General features: G+C 32.2%; 1 protein-coding gene across 7 annotated transcripts in view; it reads left to right on the top strand.

Annotated features, from left to right (window-relative positions):
• IKZF2 (IKAROS family zinc finger 2) overlaps nt 1-12,487 on the top strand; it is a 154,224-nt gene that overhangs the window by 119,583 nt on the left and 22,154 nt on the right. For all 7 annotated transcript variants that reach the window (XM_012748542.3, XM_076005911.1, XM_012748541.2 and 4 more), the window contains exon 6: nt 12,143-12,280. In XM_012748542.3, the coding sequence (XP_012603996.1) occupies nt 12,143-12,280 (138 nt within the window). The remainder of the gene's footprint in view (nt 1-12,142; nt 12,281-12,487) is intronic.

Genomic DNA, 12,487 nt, shown 5'->3' with positions numbered 1-12,487 from the left:
AGGATTGACTATAATTTTGAAAGAAATTCTACTTGTGGGTAAAATGCTATCAAACACCACCACATGCTGCAGAGAAATCTTTTGCAAAAATAAGAGTCACTGGAATGGAAAATTTCATTGTTGCCTTATTGTAATAAATTGTCACAGTAACCCCAACCTTAAGCAACCACCAACCTGATCAGTTAGTAGCCATCAACAATGAGGCAAGAACTTCCTTTACCAGCAAAAAGATTACAACTAGCTGAAGGCTCAGATGATTGTTAGCATTTTTAGCAATAAAGTGTTTTTAAATTAAGGTAATTACATTATTTTTTAGGAATAATGCTCTTGCATGCTTGATACACTACAGTATAGTGTAAGCCTGATTTTTATATGCACTGAGAAACCAAAAAATACATATGACATGCTTTATCATGACATTTTCTTTATTGCTGTAGTCTGGAGTTGAACCATCAATATCTCTGAGATATCCTTATAGTTTGATGAATAGAAATCACATCAAAAGAAAGAAAGCATACATTTAATGTATGCTCAATAAACATACATTAAATGAATGTTAAAGGAACTATATATCCTTGATCAACACATGACAAATCTTATGAAAGAATAGTAAAGTGCATTAATGCAGCAGTATGTGCCTGTTTTATTATCATTGTGCAATGTCTCTCAAAGTATGTTCACAAAAAAATTATTTACTTGGGAAATTAATAGTTACTAAAATAGAAAATTGTACTGTATGTACAATTTAGGAAAACACTGGGCTAAACTATTTTTATTTTGTTTGCTTATTTTGTTATTGATAGAAATCACATCAAAAAGAAAGACTTTATGTGATGGGATTATTTATTTATTACATATGCCTAAAAAGCTCTTACTCAGCTATTTATCTTTTATTCCCCATGGCGAATGTTTTGCACATTTGTAATAATGAAAGAGTAAAAATATATCTGCTGTTTGTCATGTGTCTCAGAATTTACTGTACCATCTCCTTGCCTCATTAAAATTATTTTCACCTTTATAATTTCTCTAGCTCTTTCCCCTACATTCATTAACTAGTCAGTTAAGTAATTTATGTTATAAGTACAATTAAAGAAGTGGGCATCCCTCTGAGTTTGATGGTTTATGAATATTTTGTCTATTATAATTGTACATTCCACATTTTAGGCAATAGGTAAATATGTGTGTTATGAATAAACAGTTGACATGTATATATTTTTAACAGAGCTGTAAAAATTCTGAGAGATTTAAGTATCTGTCTGTTTTAAGCAATTATTTTGTTAGAAAATATAAACTATAAAATAAGACATTTATGTGAGAAATACCTGGGAAGCATAATTGTTACACTGCCAAAATAGTTTACAATGTATATTTTGTTTAATTACATTTTGCTTCCTTATTTCAGGTGTTCAGTTCAAGAAATCTGGGGAAACCTGTTACTTAAAGTGATATAAAAGTAGATGCCAACAATTTACACTTTTATGAAAATAATCTTACATGAGACATTTTCTTTTTTGAATTGTGACTTGTTTTTCCACAATGAACTAAAAATAAAAGTTTATTTCTTTTGCTTTCAAATGTCTGATTTTTTTAATTTAAAAGACACACACATACTTTCATGTATAATTTTCCCTGGTGTTTGTGTCACTTATAAGATTTTTAATTTGGTTTGAAAATTGTTATTACATAATAAAACAAATGGAAATATTTGAATGACTAATGCTAAACCTGTGAACACAGGGGTAATATCCCTCTTGTTCAACACTGCATCCCTGGTACCTACATCATAGTACATAGAACACTGAAGATGCTCAATAAACATACATTAAATGAATGTTAAAGGAACTATATATCCTTGATCAACACATGGAAAATCTTATAAAAGAATACTAAAGTGTATTAATACAGCAGTATGTGCCTATTTTATTATCATTGTGCAGTGTCTCTCAACGTATGTTCACAAAAAATTATTTACTTGGGAAATTAATAGTTACTAAAATAGAAAATTGTATTGTATGTACAATTTAGGAAAACACTGGGCTAAACAAATTTTATTTTTTTTTGCTTATTGTTATTGATTCTAAACATTCAAATTTTTTTTGTGTGTGTGTGTGTTTTTTTTTATTATTATTTTTTTATTAACATTCAAATTTTTGATAATGCTCATGTACATTGTGAATCTCTAAGAAATCAGCATTAAATATACTGTTTCACAGACTTGTTTAAATATTTATATCATCCTTATCCTCACTCACCTGCATTGGTAAAGTCTTCTTAGGGAGATAAAAGTTATTTTACTGAAATAATTTTTGACAGACACCTAATTATACAAAATGATTTAATGAAATGGAGATTCTCTTTGAAAATTAACTCACTTTTCAGGGAGGGATCTGTTTTCTTTCTAAAGTATTATCTTCCCACTTAATTGTTCTATTAAAAACAATCTAAAGTCATTAACAATTCTAAAGTTTTAGAAAAAAAGAGATGTGGATATTTCTCAAAAATTCTCTATCAGGCAGAATTTTAAATAAATAAATCACAAAGGGAAAAATACCAACAGTTTTGACCACATGAAAATTTAAAATCTCCAAACTTCAAAAAAACCATAAGCTACATACTTACAAGAAATTAGTTAAAAGGTTATTTACATTAATATATACAGAGATTGAACAAACTGATGAGAAAGGCAATAGCAGTAAGACCATAACTAATAAATAGGTGAAAGTTTTGAATAGGTAACTTGAAAGGATGGCTTACAAATGGTGAATAAATGTTTTGTTTAATGGTAAGTTTCACTAATGCCAATTAAAAAGAAATATAAATTGTGTTGCCTAGTACAGAGGTTCCCAAACTTTCTTTGTTCACTGTGTTCTCAGTGTCTTAGTCATTTTTCAAAGTGCCGTTAGCACTAAAAGAAATTACCTAATAGTTTCATTTATTAGTAATAAGTAGTAAGTTTTAAACAACTTGATAATTATTTGAATCCTAACAACTTTATGGCCATTTGAAAAAATTATACAAGTTGAAAAACAAAATAATGTTTTTATTTCATTCTTAAATAGCCACAGTTACTTACTAATGGGATTGTATGCCTTTTCAGGCACTGCACAACTTTCCAGACTTCAGAATCGGGTTGGATACTGCCACTCTCATTTCCTGTTCCATATTGATTTTCACGCAGTACTTGCTTTGTACTGCAGCAACCACTGAAACTCAGCATCACAAAATATGACATCATTGAAAGGAATGTAGTGTGATATAATTTTGAAACTGAGTAGGTCATTTGTATGGTGTCTGAGAAGTGCTGAATATTATTTCTCTCAAAAATGGAGACTATCCTATGGTATCCTTAAGAGTTTGCCTCAGCACCCTGAATTAGCTCGCTGCAATTTGTGTATATAGGCTTAGCACATTAGTGGAAAATTTATTATTTTAATGTGAGTATTCATTGTTGGTTACAATATAGTGAAATGGATCTGTCATACACTACTTGTGTGAATGTGAATTTGTAAAACCATTTTAGAGGCAGCAGTGTAGCAGTAAGGATCAAGAACCTTAAAATTATTCATACACAGAGTTCATACAACGAAACAGACCACTAATTCAAACAAACTATAACTTATAGGTAATAATAAATTAAATGTCAATTGTGCCATATTGTCAGTGCTAATTTTTCTTCAGATTAATTTATAATTCTATAAGCAATTACCAGGTAAAATCAGATATCAGACTCCCATTTTTTTACCCTGGAAGTATTTATAGGAAAGTAGGTACAGTTAATTTTATCAAAGAAAAATGAATGTGATATATGTATAATGCTCTGTTACTAATTTAATGTGTCATGAAAAATGGTAAATATGTTTTCTCTATATAGATGTGTTTCTTTTTATGCTTCTGTATGTGTAAACATAAACACATCTATATAAAGACTAAAACATTTATCACATGTATTAGTGCTATTGTAAGTTGTTTTATAGGTTTCACTGGGATAATTCTTGAAGTGACCTATTTCAACAAAATATAAATGAACAAAACTTGGTGCGGGCTGAGGGCAGTGGCTCACACCTGTTATCCTAGCACCCTGGGAGGCCAAGGCAGGAGGATTGTTTGAGCTCAGGACTTCAAGACCAGTCCAAGCAAGAACGAGACCCCATAGAAATAGAAAAATAGAAAAAATTAGCCAGATGTGGTGTTGCACGTCTGTAGTCCCAGCTACTCAGGAGGCCAAAGCAGGAGGATCCCTTAAGCCCAGGAGTTTGAGGTTGCTGTGAGCTAGGCTGACACCACATCACTCTAGTCTGGGCAGCAGAGCAAGACTGTGTCTCAAAAAATAAATAAATAAAAATAAAATAAAAAGTAAAAGACTTAGTTGTGCTACATACCTTCATAGCACCCTATGAATTTGTAGAAAACATTCCTATTTGCAAATTCTTTAAGGCTATCTGATTTACTTTGGGGTAGGTATATGGAGTAGGTATTTCTTATTTCTAATTCCACATAAAGACAGGTAGAGAAAATACTAGTAAATGCCAACAACTTGTTTTCTAATTGAACATTTGGCAGAATCATCCAGGTTTCTTTACTAGATCTTCAATTTGTAATTTATTCCTCAAGTTAGGAATCTCTATATGCATTTCTGACAGATCATACCAATAATTCTTTCATTTTTGTTAGTGTAGGATTTTTGTAAGGGATGATACGTCAAAGAAGAGACTACATGTTAACTATTGAGGTAGCTGGGAATGCTGACCTTGCTACCTTCTGTGTCATAAAATCCTTACTATTATAACATGTCTTCTTAAAATTATAGTAGCCATAAGAAACTTTTTATTCAGTCATCTGAGTTGTATTGTTACTAAAACTTAAAAGTTAGCCTAACTTGTTGCTATTTAATCAAATTAAAAATATAACTTTTCCATCTAACCATGATGAAGTGTCAGAAACCAGATTTATCCTCTCACCTTAAAACAACTAGAATATTGAACAAAATGAATTAAATGATTTTTAGATAATAACAACATACAGTACAGTACTGTGATCTCTGGAGAAGCAAAACAGAGATGGTGACTCCTGGATTGCACCAGCTTCCTGGAGGCAGTTTCAAGGCCATACCTCAGGGACAGCAAACCCAAGCAGAGCCAGGCAGAAGGCTGAATTGAGGATACAGAGATCAGAGTCCAGGGAGACCAGTATGCTTAGAGTTTGTAAAGCAGAGTATCAGACAGGAGGAAGCTGCACAGAAAAAGCTCTGGAGTTTTGCAGAGGGCTCCCTTGACTCTGGCTAAATAGTGATCTACTTATGTGTGTGAGGTAACTACCTGAAGCTGGGAAAAGAAACACTAGACAGCAAAAAGGCCAAAGAATTTCTGGAGCTCATGCATAGCTGCGGTAGTTCATTCTCACCAGTCAAAGTGAAAACATCTTATAATATGTAGGGCATTGAGTAAAGTCCTTAGAAGGGTATTGCCTTAATACTGGGGTAAACTAGGCCTTAGATTAATTAAAGCAAGCTGTGAAGCTACCTTAAAGCATAAAAGTAAATCTCAAAAGAATTAAACTGATACCAAGTAATGTAACTGCACAACAGAGCAAATCAACCATATTTTAAAGAGTGCAACAAAATCCAGAATTCACAATATCCGCCGTTTCATTAAAAAATTAAGAGATATGCAAAAAGGTCGAAACTATCACCCATAATCACAAGAATAATCAATAGAAATAAACTCAGAAATGGCCAAAATAGTGGAATTAGCAAAGTTGATTAAACAGCTATTGTAAATATACTCCATATGTTCAAGAATATAGAGAAAAACAGGAACATGATGAGAATAAAAGTGATGCTTAGAGGGAAATTTATAGTATTAAGTAATTAGAAAAGAAGGAAAGTCTCAAACTAATGATCTAGCTTCCTTCTTAAGAAATTAAAAAGAACAAGTTAAATTTAAAGTATGTTAAGAAAAGAAATTATAATGATAAAGGCAGAGAGCAATGAAAGAGTAAAAATAATGGAGAAATCAATGAAATCAAAGGGTGATTCTATGAGAACATCTATAAAAGGAATAAAACTCTAGCAAGACCAATCAATATAAAAATAGAACACATAATTTATCAATATCTAAAATGAAATGATAAATTTATCACTAAAACTCCTATATCCATTGGAAGCACAATACAGGATTATTATTAATAGCTTTATGTCAGTAAATTCACCTAGATAAACAAATCCCTCCAAAAACAGAAATTACTGAAGCTCACTCAAGAAGAAATAGCTATCCTGAATAGCCCTTTAGTTATCCCAGAAATTGAAATCCAAGTTTAAAACCTTCCCACAAAGAAAACTCCAGATAACTTCACTGGAAAATTCTGTCAAACATTTAAGGAAAAAATAATTTACCATTTAAGGAGCAAATTCTTTCAGATAATAGAAAAAAGACTTCCAAATGAATTCTTGGGTTCAGCATTACCCTGATAACAAAATCAAAGACTTTACAAGACAACTGTATAGTAATATCCCTCCTGAAAATAGATATACAAAATGCTTAACAAAATTTTAACAAATGATCATGTATCATAACCAAATGGGGTTTATCCCAGGAGTTTGTAGTTGATATAACATTGGAGAAAAAAGTCAATATATGTAATTCTTTGTATTAACAAACTAAAAAGGAAAAACCATATAATCATCTTTAAGGTTGCAAAAAAAGCATTTGACATCATTCAGCATTCGTGCATAATGAAAATTCTCAGCAATAGCATAGAAAGGAACTTCCTCAACATGATAAAGATTATGTATGAAACACCTTCACCTAACATCTTTTTGTAATAAAATAATGAAAAGTTTACCTTTACGTTCAGAAACAAGGCAAGAATGTGTACTCTCTCCACTTCTATTCAACCTCATACTGAGAGTGCTAGTCAATATAGTAACATAAGAGAAAGAAATAAAAGACATCAAGATTGGAAGGGAATAAGTAAAACTGTCTTCAGTTTTAAATGATATGATCCCCTATATAGAAAATACCAAGGAATCTACCAAAAATAAATAAAACTGAGCGATTTCATTAAGGTTGCAATATATAAGGTCAATATAAAGAAATCAAAAGTAGTTCTTTAATTGATTTTAATTGACAAATAAACATTGTATATATTTACTACATACAACATTGTTTTGATGTTTATACCATTGTGGAATGGCTAAATTGAGCTAATTAACATTAATTACCTTACATATTTATTTTTTGGTGGTGAGAACACCTAAAATCTACTCTCAGCAACTTTAAGAATACAATACATTATTAGCTGTACTCATCATGTGGTACAATAGATTTCTTGAACTTATTCCTTCTATCTAATTGAAATTTTATATTCTTTAACCAATATCTCCCCAAACCCCCAGCCCCCACCTCAGCCCATGGTAACCACCATTCTATTTTCCATTTCTATGAGTTCAATTTTCTGGATTCCACATATAAGTAAAATGCAGTGTATAAAATAACCTAATTTCATAACAAGATTTATCTTTGCATACACGGGAAAAATATAGGAGGATGATACAAAATATTAAAGACAGTTATTTATAAATGATATAATTATGATTTTCTGGTTCTTTAAGGAATTTATATGAATTTATTGCTCTTGAAATTAGAAAAAGATTTTAAAAAAATCATGAGTGAAAGCTATTTAAAGGATTTGGAAATGATATTCATAAAAATATCACTTATTCTTTTTTGTGAGCAGTCACCAAACTAAACTCTTTGGAGCTAACAAAGGTATATAAGATATTGTTATAATTTCTCCAGAAAGTCAAGATTTAACATGGGAGATAAAATGAATGTATAAATACCATGTTTAAAGACTACAAATAATGCAGATGCAAGGTAGAATGCTAGAATGGTTTAAGCATGTGGGACAATATAGTTATAATTCCTTAGTGAGAAAGGTTACTTTTAGGTAGAACAGAGTTAAGGAGGTTGAAAGTAGAAGAATACAGAGGATTTCAACACGTAGAAATTGTTTGAAATCATTTCAGAAAAAAACAGGACTCAGAAGTGTAAGTGCTAGGTAATTTTGGCTGGAGCCTGGGATAGAAGAGGGACTGTATGCTTTGGGGCCAGATTAGGGTGCTGAATGCCAGGAAAAGGGATTTGGACTTTGTTCAATAGAAATTAGCAGTCACTGAATGAAGGTTGTTGAAGAGAGAAGTGAAATAATTACAGATGAAAAAAGAAAACCTATTTGAAGTCTATTATGCTAGCCCAGGTTAGTGACAATGAAGGCTTGAAGTAGGATATTGGTTATGGGGATGAAAAGGAAGGATAAAATTGAGAAACATTTTAGAAGTCTATTATATAGAATTTAGCAATGATTTAGAAGTAGGAAAAGAGGTAGGAGGCAAAAGAAGTGATGGCATTTTTGTGAGTCTAGATTCTTAGAACAGAGGTAACAATAACACAAAAGGACAGAAAGAACAATGAGGAAATTTTGTAGAGGAAGATTTTTTTTTATATCTTGAATGTTAGATTTGATTTCAGGAGAACATCTATGAGGCAATACTCAAAAGGCAGTTGAAAGTATGGATTTCAAGTGCAGTCGTTCAGCAAATACGTATTTAGTGTCTCTGATGTTTAATAACTCCATAAGCATTATCAGTTATCAATTGAGTAAAACATCTCTGTCCTTATGGCGCTTGTTGTTTGGAGTAGGGAAATAAATAGCTATCAAATAGATAATTACAATCCAATTATCATAAGTAATATATCAAGAGAGTATGAAAGAATGCTGGGAGAGCACAGAGGAGAAAGCTGTGTCCCGATCCTCTTTGTTTAGATTATGTGGAAGGGATTCACCAAGATCATCGAAAGAGGGTTCATATGACCAGTAGGAGTTTACAAACATCGGAAATTATTCCAGGCATGATGTGGATGTTTCATAAAGACGAGAACTTAGTCTAGAGAGCACAGAGCGAGAACACTGAACTGAAAACAAAATCTGGAGGAATGCTTATATTTGCAAGGTAGGAGAAGGTTGAGAAGCCACTGAGGGGGAATTGTAGAATCTGATCTGAGAAGCTAAAACAGGAGATTCAAGACACCAGAATGTTTGATAGTGATCAAGAGATTAGGAAGATTTAGGATAAAAGTATACTGATTTAGTTATTCGGAGGCTATTAACTTTTCAAAAATGTTTCAATAATACCAGAATATTTTCACTGAAAATGCAACCAAACAAAAAGAAAATAATATCAGAATAAAAGTGTTTCAGTTGGTGAGAATGTGTAATAATAACTATTATAAAAATAAAGGTAACAAAATGCTAGTCCTCTTTTATGAATATATATGTCACACATATTAACTCATATGTATTTACTTACAAATTAGCAGTAAACTCATACTGATAACCTCACCATGTACAGGGAGTAAATATAAACAATATTTTTATGAACTTAATTTTTAAAAATAATTTCCAGGAACTGACAAAAAAAATGGTCTTGTGGGGATAGAAGAGCCATTGGATTTGGCAGGGATTGTTACTGATGTTTGAAAACAACTTTCAAAATAGTAAGGGCAGTTAGACTTTGAAGGAGCTGAGTATATGAGAGAAAATAGATGATAGCAGTTCTCATAAATCCTACTTCCCCTCCACCCTCACTCTCAATTATGTCTACTACCTTTTCTTCAGTTATCACCATAAATGTTCCTATCTTAGATAGACCTTTCTGCCCAACCTTCTTCAAAGTAGTTTCTGCATGTTTTACCAGCACACCGTTCTTTTGCTCCATATAGCTTCACACAATTGGTAATATATTACTGTATATTTATTAAATGTCTGTCTTCCTCACCAGACTGTCAGTTGCATGAGGATAGGCACCATGAGAATTTATTTTCCACTTTACAACTTAACTTCACCACAGTGTTGGTACATAGTAGTCTTTTAGTAAATATGTACTGAATGAAAGAGAGAAGTAAAAGGATAAGATTGAGTATTCCCAGGGCAAATTTCTTGGAGATAGGATAGTTACAAGAAACGTTAAAATCCAGCATGTCACCTAGTGTTTGGACGACTGGAGTAGAATAGAGACAAAAGTCAGAAAAAATTAGATTACACTCTTAGAACAATTACTGTGATCCTTGATGGACTGAGAACAAGGATGGGAGGAAGAGGAAAGAGATATGTTTTTAAATAAATAGATGAAAAAAATGGGAGAAGCTAAAGTAAAGCAGATGGGATAGACTTCAAAAGTGAGGTAGTAAAAAAATGAGTGAAAAGCAGTAAAAAAATATATACTGTCTTTTTCCTCCTTATCAGGTGAGTTGGAATTTTATAGAGGGCTGTGGCCAAAGGGAGTAGAATGAAAAACCACATTTCAATTAAATTGAGGTGTAAAGATTGCTTATAGAAATAATGGGAAGAAAGTGTAGAAGGCTATGTTCATGGTAAAACAGAGGCATTATAAGATACAGTGTGAAAAGACAAGCACCAGGGAAGACCAGGAAATGAGTGAACTATTTTACAGTGGGCTATTAGCTATGATGTCCATACTTAATAAGTGTTAATTGGTTAATAAACTTCTTCAGTGTAAATTCATCACTATTTCTAGGGAAATAGTACAAAAGAATCCAAAATTGAGTAATTCTAGTATGAAACAAGGGCTTTTTGTTATGTAGCCCCATGTCTTAGAATATAATTACACACAAATATATTTATATTATTTACATTGAGTGATTTTGAAAAAAAATATTTTATGCTTTCACATGGTGGTATAAATTCTGCACAATATTTATAGCTACTTCCTAGGAATTCTTGGTTCTAAAATATAAAAGTCACTTTGCCTACCACTTTTAAAAATGACTACTCAGATTTAAATAGTTTTTAAGATCGCTTACAATTATGATTATGAAATGACAAATTTTAATTTGTGTATACTTCAAATATAATCTAAAAGTTTGGTTTAGTTTTTGTTTTGTTTTGTTTTAATCAGTGAAACTTTTAGGCAGCCATGAATACCTTGCCTTGTTGTAGTATTTCATTTCTTCTTGTGACCAACGGCATAGCAGGGGTTTGTAAGGTGACTGGAGATAGGGATGCTATCTTTATTCATGAAAAAGAGTTGTCTGTCTGTTCTCTGCACAAAACGAAATGATTCCTGTGGAAGTCAAATAAGAGAGACTAGCCTGAATCACACTGTGCTTTACTACTGAGGGCTTTGGCACAGACCACCTGGTGTTTTATGTTGTTCTATATCCATTCAAAACCAAGAATCAAAGTGCTCTGTGATATCCTTATGAATAGTCATACATTAAAACGTGCCGCTTTCCATAGAGCTTATTATTTTTTTTAAGTTTTTTACATGAGCTTCACCGTATTTTAGTAGATTTACTGAGATAATGGTTCCCTGACTATTAGGGAATAGTTTGCTCCCTGAATGTGAGATGTTTTGGAAAATATCACTGTTATTGTATAACTAAATATTGTGCAGTAATTCTGACTTAAAGCACCTACTAGGTTAATTCTTGGTATTATAAACAGAGTGCTGATGAGGAAAGAATATACTTATCTGCTGCAAAGTTTTACACGTATGAATAGCAATTACCAAGGTGGAAAGAAAAGAGAAACTCTCTACTTTTATCTGTACTTTTTCTCACCACTTGAATTCTTTTTAATCTACTTGCTTCTCATGAATAATCTTTTATTAAACCATGACATTTCGAGTTGTTGCACTTTAGTTTTCTTTAGTAAAATTCTCTGCCCTTACCTGCCCCTCACACAGACAAAAAAAATCTCATCATGTATCTGTGATACTACTGATTTGTGTTTTGAATGATTCAAACTTGAGATAATTGTGTAAATGTATTACGAGTCAGATAATTTGAAGGTTGATCATCAACCCCTGTCTGGAATATAGTCAGAACATGAGTTTGATTCAGTATTTCCTCTGTCGCTAGAGGTATGATCTGTCTTCTTGCTGTCTGTTAGTCTTGGTAGAAATTTATTATCTTTTCTTACCTAAATTGGAAAGTGGAGGAGGAATAGATTTAGGTCTGAAAATCATATAAATGCTTCCTCCAGGCGATCAAAAGTTAGCTGTTAATTTTGTTTTGGATGTGAATGAGACTGGCAGCACACTAATCTTAAGTTCTCTTCCCAGTGGGTAAACCTCACAAGTGCAACTACTGTGGACGAAGTTACAAGCAGCGCAGTTCACTGGAGGAGCACAAGGAACGCTGCCACAACTATCTCCAGAATGTCAGCATGGAGGCTGCTGGGCAGGTCATGAGTCACCATGGTGGGTAGAAATAGCATTTGTGACTTCCATTCCCCTCTAGACTGCTTTTGTAGCTTTTTATGGATTAAATGGTTTCCTCTGTCCTTCAACATGAAGATAGAAATCTTATTCTGTTTAAAGCAATTTTAAGATCACATTAACTTAAATGAGTTGACCTTTGGTTACATTGCAAATAATCTATATTAGATTTTTTTGATACTCCCAGAT

This window comes from Microcebus murinus, chromosome 8 (assembly GCF_040939455.1).
Source record: "Microcebus murinus isolate Inina chromosome 8, M.murinus_Inina_mat1.0, whole genome shotgun sequence".
Taxonomy (NCBI): Eukaryota; Metazoa; Chordata; class Mammalia; order Primates; family Cheirogaleidae; genus Microcebus; species Microcebus murinus.
This window is presented reverse-complemented; position numbering and strand designations above follow the sequence as displayed.